At 29.3% G+C, this 14181-nt stretch overlaps 2 protein-coding genes across 2 annotated transcripts in view; one reads left to right on the top strand and one right to left on the bottom strand.

Moving 5' to 3' along the window:
• Nucleotides 1-14181, top strand: part of LOC148278207 (uncharacterized) — a 355411-nt gene that overhangs the window by 116643 nt on the left and 224587 nt on the right. The gene's annotated exons all lie outside the window — the stretch shown is intronic.
• Nucleotides 255-13581, bottom strand: LOC148278208 (UDP-glycosyltransferase UGT5-like). The gene is made up of 5 exons (XM_088231760.1): nt 13456-13581; nt 9140-9377; nt 6492-7087; nt 4236-4458; nt 255-908 (listed from the first exon to the last, which is right to left on the bottom strand). Exons 2-5 carry the CDS (start codon nt 9375-9377, stop codon nt 391-393), a joined length of 1575 nt encoding a protein of 524 aa, XP_088087886.1. The 5' UTR covers nt 13456-13581; the 3' UTR covers nt 255-390.

Here is a 14181-nt window from a genome sequence, read left to right as displayed (position 1 = left end):
TAACCCGTATGGGTTTATTAATGATATAAAAAAATAAAATAAAATAATAATAATTAAATAATAATAATAAAAATGTACACTTTGAGAATTTGCATTCAAATTAACGCGGAGTACAGATTATCCGCCTCATGGTCTAACGGTCAGTGCATTTGTCTACCATGCAAGAGGTCTCGGAATTAATTCCCGACATCTTTAACAAAAAACAATTATTTTTCAATCTTGTTTTACGCTAGAATATTTAATCATCTTAGAACTGGCACCTAAAAAACGTAAGACTAATCATCTTACCTTCAAGTAACAAAAATGGTCATGATACACTGCCATTGGTGCACCAATGCAGTTCGCTGTACATTATTAGGTGCGTGAATAAAAAGCTAACGGTACGTTGTGTTAATTATTCTTTTTAATTTTATTTGGACAGATTTTACTGCAAATGTAGTTTTTAATTTTGAGTATTACTTTTAAAATGTTATACAGCACAACAATAAAAATGGCGACGAATAATGCTATCAAAGCTGCAAAATCAATCATATGATATTCAAACCAATTCATATCCAAAATGGGTGACCTCAAGAAAGGCGCCCCTTTATGCCTAATAACATATTCAATCCAGTAAATGGCAGTATCCATAGCTGAGTGGGGTCTATCTCTGAATACCTTGGATAACTCTTTAGCTTTTTTCATATAGTCTGGATTATCCAAAATTTGATGTATGGAGTCAAATAGCTTGGCTTCACTTAAGGATGCGAATGAGAGTTTCAGCCCGTATCCTAATTCTTGCACCTTCTCCAGATTTAAGAACTGATCCCCATAAAATGGGAATCCGAGGATAGGGATTCCATGGTAAACAGATTCTTGCGTGCTGAGGAGACCGCCGTGCGTTATGAAGAGTTTGACATTTGGATGTGCTGTAAATGATAAAAGTAAAATTTATGATACAATAAATATAAACCTTTTTTTTTTTTAAACTTTTTTTTTACTTGCTGGTTTTAAAGCTACACAAGATTCTTTATCAAGGTTTAATTAACTGATGAATATTATCACATTTTATTTTTACAGTGTTTGCTGAATATTAAATCTGACGATATGGAGAAAAGAGTGAAGTGAGATGGATACGATCTTTAAAACTAGTCAAGAGTGGACTAATGGAAATATTATTTGATTGATTATTTTTTTTCTTATTACGAATTGATTTTTTAATTTTTAAGATTTCCAAGTTGTCCAATTTTAATATTTTATTTTCAACACGCAGAATGTGTGTCTAATTTAAAAGATCGTATAAATCTCACTCCATACCTCCAATCTTTACAAGAACAACATGACAAAAATACTCGATTTATTGGCTCCGTGTGTAACGATTGAATATTAAGTAAACAATGTAAAAATAATAAAAAATAACATTCACAACTCAACTATACCTTGATAATGTAACTTGTGTAGTTTTTGAAACCGGTCAATAGAATTTTTTTTGTTGTTAAAAAACCAAGTTGTTTTATATGTATTTTATTAAAATGATAAAACATAAAGTTGGTGCTTTAAATGTAAATTTTGTATTTTAAATCATTTATGTCTAAAATAGTATTTTAGTCAAACATTTAAATAAAAGTTAGTAAATTATTTGTACAATAATCACATACGGTTTTTTTCAATGTATTCCGGTTTCGAGACGTTTCTGTCTCTTTGTTGGGACACTAATAACACATGCAAATCCCACTATACACTTTCATCATATTAGTTGAACTAAAATATAAACCCAACGTGCTGATGGGACACATGCTATTAGAAGCTAACACGAATATGCACTTATTGAAATAATAAATTTATTTTTTCATCTTCGGGAAAATACTTTACTTTTGAAAAAAATATTTAAAGTATGATGGATGGAATGAGTCGGTATTTACTACATATAAGGTGACCATTACAGAGAAACAATGTTGGTTTTATATTATTGTGAAGATGTATAGTGAGATTTGCAAGCTAGTGTAATTAATGTCCTGACGAAGAAACGGGTATGTGTTGAAACCGGTAGACATAGATAAGCCGTTAGTGGTTTAGTACAAATATATACTAAAACAATAAGGTTTTCATCATGTCTCTAAATATCTTACGATTTATGCAGTCGAAGATAAACAAAAGAATAAAATAAAATTAAAATAATATTAATATTCTAAGCATTAACTTTGTGGTCAAACCATTTACTAAATATTATTATATATTTGTATGAAACCAATTACCGACTTTTCTACGTCTATCGGTTTCGAGACGCACCCGTCTCTTCATCAAGACACCAATTAAACCAACACGAAAAACCGACTATACACATTCACCATAGTTGTTGCACAAAAAAAAAACCAATACGACATACATTTTATTAAGCAATTCTTACATGCACTGATTAGGTTTTAAAAATAGTTTATGTTGTGGGAGAAATAGTTGAAAAAAGGGATACGTCTCGAAACCGGTAGAAACAGAAAAGTCGGTAAGTGGTTCCATACAAATATTTAATTACATTTAGTACAAAGAATACCTATTTTAATATTTAGTATCTCTAAATAGGTTTGTAATAATTCAAATATAAAAAGGCACACGAACGAACATCGAACGATTAAAAACGATTTCACACCAGTTTGACATAAACTACTTGACTAAAATTGAGACCTTAAAAATTGTGCACAAAATAACACTGGGAAACATACAAGACGACGACATAATATTAGTCGAAAATGCTGACATACACAAATATAACACCAGACAACAACAACACTATCATATTGAAAAAGCAAAGACAAACACAGGACAGTAAAAAATACTACAAAATGGACTTAAACACTACAACGACTTACCTTACTACTTGAAAACTTTTACTGGAGACAAATTTAAAATCAATCTGAAAAAGCACATGATGACTGAACTAACTAGACTAGACGAGAAAATGACTAGACAATATTAAATTTCTAATGTAACCCTAACGGGTTTTTTAAAATTGTAAATAAATAAAAAAAATTAAAAAAGTAATTTCTGTGTATAAACAAACATAATATGAAAGAAATAAGGGTTTAAATAAAATATCAAAATTATCTCATTCTTATTGATTATTTTGAGTAAATTTGTTAATTCAAATAATTGAGAGTATTACAAGCAAACTTAGAAATCTCCACCAAAAACGGAAAATTAGTTATTGATGCCAAAATAAACTATACATAATAACCTACTTACTCAAATAAAAGCGGAATTTAAAACCACCTCTAGATGAATTATTGCTATGTGGAAATCAAATCTTTCGTCCTCAATTACATAGTAATTAGCATTAACTCCTAATTTATTTAATAACAAAGAAAACTTTTTTTATATTCTAACACGACACCAAAACACATAGTACTCCTTAAAAAGTTTCAAATTTGTATTTTTTTCTAATGTTTTTGTTTTGTTTTTGCAATTTGATTGAAAAATAGATGTTAAATGTATTAATAATTACCAATTTATCTCTTCTAAAAAGTTAGTTTTTTGGAGATTCTGAGGTCTACCTCTTGCATACGAACTAATACAACGATTCGGATACTCAAAATATTAGTTCTATAAAACGAAGTATTAAAAAAATCCATAATTTCCTAGTTGGCAAAATAGTTAAGAAGAATCTCACCTGTACAATTATAATTATAATAATAGTCATGGTTTATTAACCAAAAAAATAGATTTATCTGGATTATATCTAGTCTACCTTACTAAGTACAATATGTTACAAGGCAGAAATTTTTATGCAAAAATTCTAATTTATTTATTAAAGATTAATACAATATTTAAATAAACTATTAATTATTTTAAAAGGTTTTTGAGTAAGTTTTCTGATTTTTCCTTAATATTTTTTTTCTACTATTTCTCTTATATTTTTTTACAAATGTATTTAATTGAATTCGGGTTATGGTTTTGTAATATTTGGGTAACATATTAATTATTTTTGGGCCCAAAAACCTAAAATTTCTTTGCCCGAATCCAGAGTTTGTAGTAGATCCCCATGATCCATCTTTTCGTTTGATTTCTGGTAGTATGGGAGTGTTCCTTTTGGGATCTGGTAGAATAATTTGCTTTCACAAACGTAATTTTTCTAGATATATATATATATATATATATATTTGCCTTATATCTTACATATATGCGTATAGGCTTAGTTTATTAACCTAATTAAAATTAATAAATTTGAAAGAGTAAAAGAAAATTATACTTTTGACTTTACTAACCAAGAATATCGTTTTGTGGAAGCCATTTTCCAATCATCAAATTATCCGGTTTCTCATTGAAAGCATCTTCTTCCCACTTCCAAATCACCCGTTGCTTGAGTTTTTTGAAAACATTCAAAAATATTGTTAATTTCTCCTTTGGCATGTTTTTAGACTTGACGTTTGAACCAAATATAAAAACGATCGCTCCATCCTTCGCGCCATCCAAGAAGTTTTGTAACTTCTGAAAAAAATAAAATATATAACGTATGCGTAGTTTAATTTGACGTTTTTTTATCATTTATTTCATCATAATAAATTGGTTACTTTTGATTTCTATCTTGCTTGTATTTAAAAACAACAAATCTTTTTATTTTGTATGTTCCTTTAAAAACTGCATAGTTGCGTAAAATAATTTTCTAAGAAAATTGTACATAGAAAAGTTGTACAAACTATTTTTTACAATGAAAACAAAAAGATATTTAAGCATTATTTTTGTTGTTTTAAACCAACTCACATATATTATTTAAATGCAAGATGCAAACAACAGTATCTCCAAAAATCCAACATTTTAGGAAAGACAAATTGGTTGTTTTTAATACTTAACAACATCTTGCATTTTTAAATAAGAGGCTTTAAAATAAACTTGTTTTCTAGAATATGTTAAAACACATTACAAATATACACATTTACTTTTTTATTAACGAAATTAGGAGTTGCTTTTTATCTTTTATGTAATAAAGGACAAAAAATTTCATTTCGGCATTGTAATAACTCAAATTCATCATATTTGGAGTTACCGGAGTTTACGTCTCAGATATTAAAAAACCCTTCTAGACTGTTCCGCAAATAGAAAACTAATATGAAGTATTAATGAAGTATTAAAAATAAAAAATAATAAAATAAAATACAGAAAGATAATATTAAAAATGTATATGTCTAGGCGGGTAAAGAATACAGTTCGGTGTGTGCAATAGAATCAAAATCCTGGTTTTCGACTTCATGGCTAAATCATCATCGTTACCTTTATGCACTTAATGGTGGATAGGACACTACATTGGTACACCGATTTCAGTGTATCTTGATCATTTTTGTTTCATGAAGGTAAGATGATCAGTCTGACGGTTCAGGTACCAGTCTAGGAACTATGAAATATTCTAGTTCTCTTTTGAATAAATATTTCATATCAGTCATGTCGGGAATCGAGCCCGAGACCTGTTGCGTGTTAGGCTAACGCGCTGACTATAACACCACGAGGCCGACATGAATTTAAGACATGAGTGGATAAAAGTTATATGACAAAAACTGAGATATCTGTGTTTTAACTTTTGAACACCAGTACAATTATTGTTAATATAACACTTTTACTCTCAGGTAAATGTATCGTAAACGGGAAATGAGTGGAAAAAATCTGCCTCGTAATGTTGCGTTTAGAGCGTCCACTTATCATGGTTAAAGTTCTGGGCTCAACTCTTAGGAGGCTTAACATGGAATATTTGTTTAAAAGGCGTAAAAATTCAATGTCTCTGGGTTGGTTGTTGAAGTGTTAGACTGATTACCATTTCTTGCTATGAAATATGTATACTTCTAGTACTTTACCAATGTAGTTCCTTATGCTTCATCAGGTGGCGATGAGAGTGTGATGAAGATAATATTAGCTAAGATATTAGATATGTTCATGGTACGTAATCAGAACTATAGGTTTCATAGGCTTAGTGTCCACTTGAGATAAAATCTATAGAGAAAGTCTCGAGATTGGTCTCAGGGTGTTGTTCATTTGAAATCACTTGCGGTCTCGAGATAAGTATGGGAGACTCGACACTGACTTTAGTCTCGAGATCGAGATAATTCTATTAAATTATTTTAATTAAATTAACGGCAAAAGAAATGACATAATGGTTAATGGTTGATTATGACAACGAAATTGAATATTGTGCTTAAGTTTGTTATAAAAATTGTGGAATTCATTCGAAATCCACTGCTTTAATACAAGCAAACTGTTGAATTTTGTTGAAAGCATGAGTCTTTTTACTACACTACTGGTGTTTTAGAACAAGCTATTTCATTAATGGTACACCGGAGAACTCCAATGAGTTAAGCATTAATAGAATCTGAATATATAAACAAAATAACATTCAAATTTGCAAAAAATGTGACTTCCAGCCTTTCGGATTTAAAATACAGAGTTTTACACAGACATAAATACATTTTTTGAATAATTTCAAATGATATGTGTAAACTAAAGGTAATATATCAGTGTTTTGTTTATTTACTTACTTCTGGTAGTTTTTCTGGTTTTTTTATATGAACTCCACCGATTTCAACAATTCCCGGTACATATGGCCTGACAACATCATTGCTAAAATGTGTGTTGATCAGTGCGATGGATATATTCTTTTCTAACTCTCGCACACTGGGTAAAGGTCCAGGCAAGTGACTGAAGTGTCGCTCAGCCAATTTCTGATGTTTTGGTAGCAAATAGTACTGCCTCCAGAACAAATCGTACGTAGTGTAATAAAAATTCGTCACCCTGTCGAGGAAGGAAAGCTTCTTACCAAAGCTGGAAAACTCATGAGACATGTATGGCAAAACGAGGGGGTTCCCTTTTGATTCTCCGATAAATTGCGCAAAACCCATGGCACATATGCCAACAATCGGCGCTTTGTACTTGTGTGCAAACATGTACATCGATTCTTGGTAGAAAAGCTCCACGAATATCAAATCATAGTGAGATTTGTCATTCTTTATAAAGTTTTGGAAATTGGTGGAATTGAAAACGGCATCATTTGTAAAGTAAACCGCGTTCCATACGAGATCAAGCATCCCTTCAACGTCGACTTTCTCTAGAGCAAATATATCGGGTTCTTGTCCAACTGAAAACATAAAGAATATTCATATAAAAAATAAAAAAAATTGAAAAAAAGAAGAAAGTAGGCTGAATGCTAATATATTACAACAGGGATGAGGAACACTCAAGAAGGAAACAAAGAAGACTAGGCATTTACAGGGCTTATGATCTGTTATTGGCTGATTTAAGTGGCCACTTTATAAACTGTGTAAAATACACCATTCTGCCTATGTTCGAACATTTATATTCCTTCAATTCTTCCATCTGTTGAGATTATTTAATTTAAAGAGCTGAAACCTTTATTGATGTGTTTAAGATTCATTTAAATGAATTATATTACCGACATACTAGGCAACGCATGAAAATATTTATCAATTTTAAAACTTCTTATTGGACCAGTTGGTTTTATAACAATATTTTGAGTTTGTCCAAATTTTTGTATCCTCAACTGGATTCAACTTCCTTGAAAATTAATAATTTAATTATATTAAAGAGATAAAAAGCACTTTAAAGAACGGAATAAAGAAGTCTAGTAATTTATAGGGCTTTTGACCTATCGATGGCTGGTTTAAACAGCCATTTTACATACTTGTAACATTCATCATTATGTCAATATTTGAACATCTATAATCTTTTAATTCTTCCAACCAAATGCTTAGACTTATTCTTTTCTTAAAAGTGTTCTGAATGTCACATAGTGTTGAACTGAATTTTAGGATGCATTTTAGAACTTCATAAAATTATAAAACTTTCCCCTGTTTTTACTATATATATTCAAACAAAACTTAAATTCATACGATATTCATTACTTTATACTTAAATTATTTTAATAAAACCTCTTTTATTTCCATAATCATATAAAATCGGATGATCTATAATTATGGAAATAAAAGAGGATCGGAGATGTCGGCCACGACGAAACCCGGTCACCGGTAAAAATTTATAAATAAAAGTTGAATAAAACTGTATTCGTATTTTGAAAAAAAAAACGTATAACTGTATCCGTATAATTAGTAGGTAGAAATGATATTGTTTATTTTTGCACAAAAGTATCTGCCTCAAAAGGGGTTCTACCTAGTTAGGCAGACTAGGCATAATTCAGAGAAATCTATTACCCGTGTATGTATGAAGTAGATAAAGCATTGTATTTTTTTATTAATAAACCATGATTATTATTATTAAAAAGCAGCCAATGACAAGTCATAAGCCCGGTAGATGCCTAGACTTCTATATTCCCTTCTCTAAAATGTTATCCATCTATGTTGTAACATTAAGCAAATTGGTAGTAAATATTACTTAATCCTAATTTCGGTCCAATAAAAACTTTCCTAATATAAAAATGTCCTGTTTTGCAAACTATTTGTATTTGTATTGTCTGTTCCTAGATAAAAAGCTTGTGGAATCTTATCTCACGAAAACCTTATAAAACTTTATAAAAACTTAAAAATGGATTTAAATAATTCACTAGTCCTAAAGATGCCAGACAGCTAAGGCGAAAGCCCTAATTGTTCAAAAAAGAAGTTAACCTAAATCAATATTTTTTTATCAAAATCATTTTGGTAGATTTAATAAAACATTAAAATTCATAGAAACATGTATAAGATTTTCAATTCATAATACAAATATTTTTTTTTTTACTTTACTTTTGTTATTTTTTAATAAACAGCACTTTGCCTTTTAATTTGCTGTAATCTCATTTAAAGACAGAATAAAGGTTTAATAGGTAATACAACTATATAGTCCATGAAGTTTCAGAGTAATATGGTTTTTAATAAATAACTCTTATGATTTGAAAATGGAGTAAATTTTTGATTTCTCGGATTAGCAACCCTTCTCCTCTAACCTTCCCCTACATAAAAAAGTTAATTTTACCAACGAATCGATACGCACTGGACAAGAGAAGCTGCTGGGTCGGGTGAAAAGGGGGTTTGTCGAGTTTTTTCAAAAAACATTATCATTTATAACACAACAAAGGTGATTTTTTGACAAATTAATGAATAGTTGTTTTTAAAAATAGTATTATTTATTTTAACCAACGACTAGTAATGGTTTAAAGGGAAAATATTCAAGTACTTACTAAAATCCCAGAAGAGTTTTTTGTCTACCACAATTTGTTCGTAGTTTGGTGGTGGATTTTTCTCTTCGAATACTGTAATTACAGTTACATGGTGCCCTCTATTAACTAACTCCATAAGTATTGGCTGGAAGTTCAAATAGTGAGATTTCCCAGAAAATGGTATGGTTGCTAATATTCGTGCCGAATAACATTGCTGGATTATTAAGCATAAAAAAGGTAATATTGGATACAGGTTCATCTGGAAAAATAATTCAAAATTTAATCATCACAAATTATAATTGAAATCCTTAAAGTACAAAAAAAATACCAATATGTTATTATAAACTGTTACAAAATACGTTTGAATAGTTATTGCGTTCTTATAAAAATTGACAAAATGATTTCCATAATAAGGGTAACATTGAAAAACCACTCATTTGTGGCATTTTGAAAAAAATGCAAAAATTGTTAACGTGCTTATTTATTTACTTAATTGATTTATATATCGATACACAAAACAAAAAAATAAATAACAAATTCCTAACTCTATGAGGCTAAAACCCTGTGTTGAGTTGTGATATAACAGGAGTTAAAGAATACTACTTTAGCTTTATAGTTTTAAGAACTTATTTAAAAGATATAAATGGCCCTTAGAATTATAGAATTTCAGTAACATGATGAACTTACACCAGATTTAAAAAAAAACTCAATAGTTCAAATCCCCACGGCTCTCTAAAATTAGAGTGGATTGACATTCATTCTATTATTTTGTATTTTAAAAAAATATTCAGCCGCTACTCTCGGGTAAAAATCCAGCAAAATGAAATAGAGTGGAGATTAGTCGGCCTCATGATGTACTGGTTCGTAGTGACCGACCGAAGTTTCGGTTTTGGACAGTTTCGGTTAATAAAACGAGTTTCGGCCGCGGTAAATTAATATATATTTGGGATACTTTGGTTTCGGTAAAAGTAATCTATTTATAATTAATGATTATGATAAAATTATAAATAAACTTATCAATGAAACTTCTTGGTTTAGTTCGACTTTTTATTATTTTGACCAACGAGCGCTTTCGCCTAAGTAGGCATCTTCAAGACTGGTGAATTGTTTACAACTTTTGCAGTTTTTATACTATTCTTAACATATTTTGGAGATAAGATCAAATAATTATTTTAAAAGGAGACAGAAAACATTAATATTTACAACTAGTTTGCCAAACAGTTCATTTTTGGGAGTTTTGGGACCGAAATTGGGATTAAGCTTTTATTATTTAAAAGGTGGGAAAAGAACAGAAAAGAACACATGGCGAAATTCATCAGAGCGGAAAACACACATTTTAACAGATAAAGTTAGCACAATACTTTTTTTGACAGGGTGTTTCATTGATTAGTTTATTTATAATTTTATCATAATCATTAACTAAGAAGTTTTATCAAGAAATATCAACAAAAAACATCATTTTTTTTTATCTAATCGTATCTAAAATTTTACACAGCTTTAACACAGTTAGAGAGAATGGATTATTGTCCATTTTTGTATATAATTAGTTATTGTATTGACATTGTCTAACATAAAAAATCAAAACAAGACCGATTTTGTGATTTTTTCACTATGGTTGGTAGTTCTAAGACCTTTCGTATTTGTATTTTTGTTACTTTTTTTAAGTTAAAAGTTGTAGTTTCTATAGTGTATATTGAAGAAATGTTACATACTAAAAGTTATACGTATAACATAACAACAAACCAAAAAAGCGCACAAATAAACATATTCGCTAATTAAACTTATTTCGTTTATTCCTTTGTATAGTTTTTACCACTTATTTTCGTAAAGTTGAACAATAAAAACGCCTGATTTTAGGTTTGTTGAAGTGACTTTTAACATATTTTAATCAGTTTCGGCTTAGGTTTCGCCCGAAACTGGAACTAAAGCGGAGATTCGGTTTCAGTTTCGGCTTTGGCTGAATATCTTATTTCGGTCGATCACTAATGGTTAGTAGATTTGCCTTCTCTTAAATGAATAAAATAATTTTAAATTCATTTTTATGCTATGAATATAATTTAACAATTTGTTATTTCATCTTTCCGTGTGGATTTTCACCTTGATGTGAAACGAGCAATAAACTATTTTTTTGGCGTTTAATGAATTGAATAATATAAAAAATTAGCATGTTTTTATGTGTTTTGAAGTTTCAATTTATTATTTCCTAATCATTCGGATTTGTAAGTGAAAATTGTTTTGGGTATTTTTTTGTATTTTATAATAAATTTATTATAAGAAATAAAGTAAAAATGATTTTTTAATTAACAAATTTAGAACAACCATAAAATCTTATAACACATTTAATATTATAATAATGATATTTGTCTCGAAAACCTAGCACTGCCATTTCAATGCTTAATAATGCCATAAATTATTTAATCCATTGATTTTCGTAAATTTAAAGTCCTCTTTTTTTATTGATGGAGGTGAAATTTTATCGAATTATTGTACGTATAAACTAGGAATATTTATTGTTTGGTTTAATGAAATTCGCTATACAACCATACACCCACATAATTAATATAAAATTGTTTAAATAAATAGAGAAACACAACAACACCGCTTTTTTTTCTTCTTATCTACTGTATTCGTATTTTTAATGAATGAGATAATATTTTTTATTTTATATAACGACATCATTTATGCTCTGGGAAAACCTCGCAGGGACATTTTGATGAAAGTTCTCCTTATTGTTCGACCAAAAGTGGGGCTATGTATAGCGTGTGAGCTCGCCGATATATGACAGTAAAATTTTTATTGTCTTTGAATTTCCTAGAGTTTTAACCATCGAAAAAAAAGAAGATTGCAAATAAAATCAACAGACAATGGAAATTTGATGTGTATTATTTTAATAGATTGTTTATAACAGAAAAATACATAGAGAAATATGCATTTTTATTTTTTGTAATAAAAACAGTCTAGTTAATTCAAATAAATAAAAATACGCTTTATATTAACAATATTAATTAAATTGCAAAAATAACATTAAATACTTGAAAAATAAATATTACTGAGTGTTACAAACATAATTTAAAAAACGGATAGCGATTAAAAGTAAAAACTATCTTTAGTTTAATTGTTATAGCGATAAATACATAAACATTATAAAACAGGAGTTATACAAATACAAAAATAATATTGTAACTAGGCGGCTACCTACACGGTTAAATTTTGAAACACCACGCAATTTCTTATCTCGGCTACGCTATGTAAAATGAAAAAAAATATTTAAATTAATAATTTCAACACGTCATGAAGTCGCCCCTGGGTAGCGCCTGCTAACGTCAATCAACAAAAACATCCTCGTTTTAATTACAATATTTCGGCTACGCCATAAATCTCTTTTTTTAAATAATTTCTCACGTCACAAAGTCGCCCCTGGGTAGCGCCTGCTAACGTCAATCAACAAAAACATCCTCGTTTTTATAACAGTATTTCGGCTACGCCATGAATTTCTTATAAAAAATGTCAAAACGTCACAAAGCCACTCTCTGAGTGTCGCTACTGACATCATTTACAAAAACATAATTATTTGTGCTTTTTTCAGGTACGCAACATTTTTTTTAAATACACCTACCTAACCGATAAAATACTATTAGTAATTAAACCAAGGTGTGCTTTAAAGTTCCGTATGGCCAAATAATATTATTTATTATTAGAATATTATTGACATGCAGTTCAAGCATTGCTGCATTCACGTTGCTTTACTTCTGAGAGCTCAACTGCTATGTTTTTCTATGGTTATGTTAATGTCATCTGTCATGTATTGGCGAGCTCACAGGCTATACTTACGCCTAAAAGTGTGTAAGTGTTTCTTTTAGGTACAGTTGTCTCATATCATGTATTGGAACAACTGTTCTGACGGGTATGTTGGAGGGCGCCAGAATATTATTCTCAATAATAATTTTTGTGCAATTATGAGAGGCTTTAAAATGGATGCCGCACAACAAAAAATATAGGTTTGACTAATGTTATATCTACATAATTTTACGTGCTATCACAAAAATAATAAACAAAACGACTTCTGCACATTTAATTAAAAAATTCAACAAAAACGAGCTCGTTGTAGCAATCGTCATATTTTGACTTTTAATTCACAGACGTTTCCCCATATGTATTTTCTTCAATTTATAAGACAGGGAGCCACTTGTCACTTTTTAGAACTAAATTTAATTTAACCCATTCAGAAAAATGTTATGCCATTCGAAAAAATGGCATTACATATCAATAAATCAAAAAACACAATGTGCCCGTTTAAACCGTTCATCGCGATACATTGTTTTATAAATGATACCAACCGTGTGTTCATATCACTTTACACCATACGATTATCACTTGTATCTTATTTGAATTGTGATTATTTTATTAAGTCTTTTATAACATTACGACCAATGACCAGTCGCTGCCTCCACAGACGTAACACTAACACACTGTAGCTTGAAGCGTTTCCGCAATAACATTTTTACTGGTCGAAAGTTCAACGATCATTCCAACATTAACGATCAATGTCAAGTTGTCATTTCTAACGAGTTTTTGATTGTACACGGGTCTGAGGCAGTGCTTATCTATTAGGTAATTTTGCTTAAGTTATGACGTAATTTTATGCGTAGGTAGTATTTATTTCTTTATTTTATTGTTTCATGAATGTATATTTTTTATTGATTGATTTGGTGTTTATTTTGTAGAACTCCATATTTAAACTTATAATTAGAAATCAAACACTGATTTGAGTCTACTGAACACTTTATTTTATTTTTACAAATATAAACATATAAAAATAAAAACTTCGTGACAATTGTTTCAAGTGTGACAATTGAAAAATATTGTATAATAATACATTTATGTTTATATAAATTTAATATTAAAATGAACAGCAACATGTAATAATATTATTGATATTTTTCGACAACAATTATCTAAATTTACAAAACTATTAAGCTTCATTAATTATCTCACAATACATACTTGTATGTCAATAAATACTTACTTTGTTATATTTTCCCCGAAATTCAAATATAAATACC

The sequence above is a fragment of the Micrasema longulum genome, unplaced genomic scaffold (genome assembly GCF_059751315.1).
Source record: "Micrasema longulum isolate JH-2025_06_02 unplaced genomic scaffold, ASM5975131v1 h1tg000912l, whole genome shotgun sequence".
In the NCBI taxonomy this organism is placed as follows: Eukaryota; Metazoa; Arthropoda; class Insecta; order Trichoptera; family Brachycentridae; genus Micrasema; species Micrasema longulum.
This window is presented reverse-complemented; position numbering and strand designations above follow the sequence as displayed.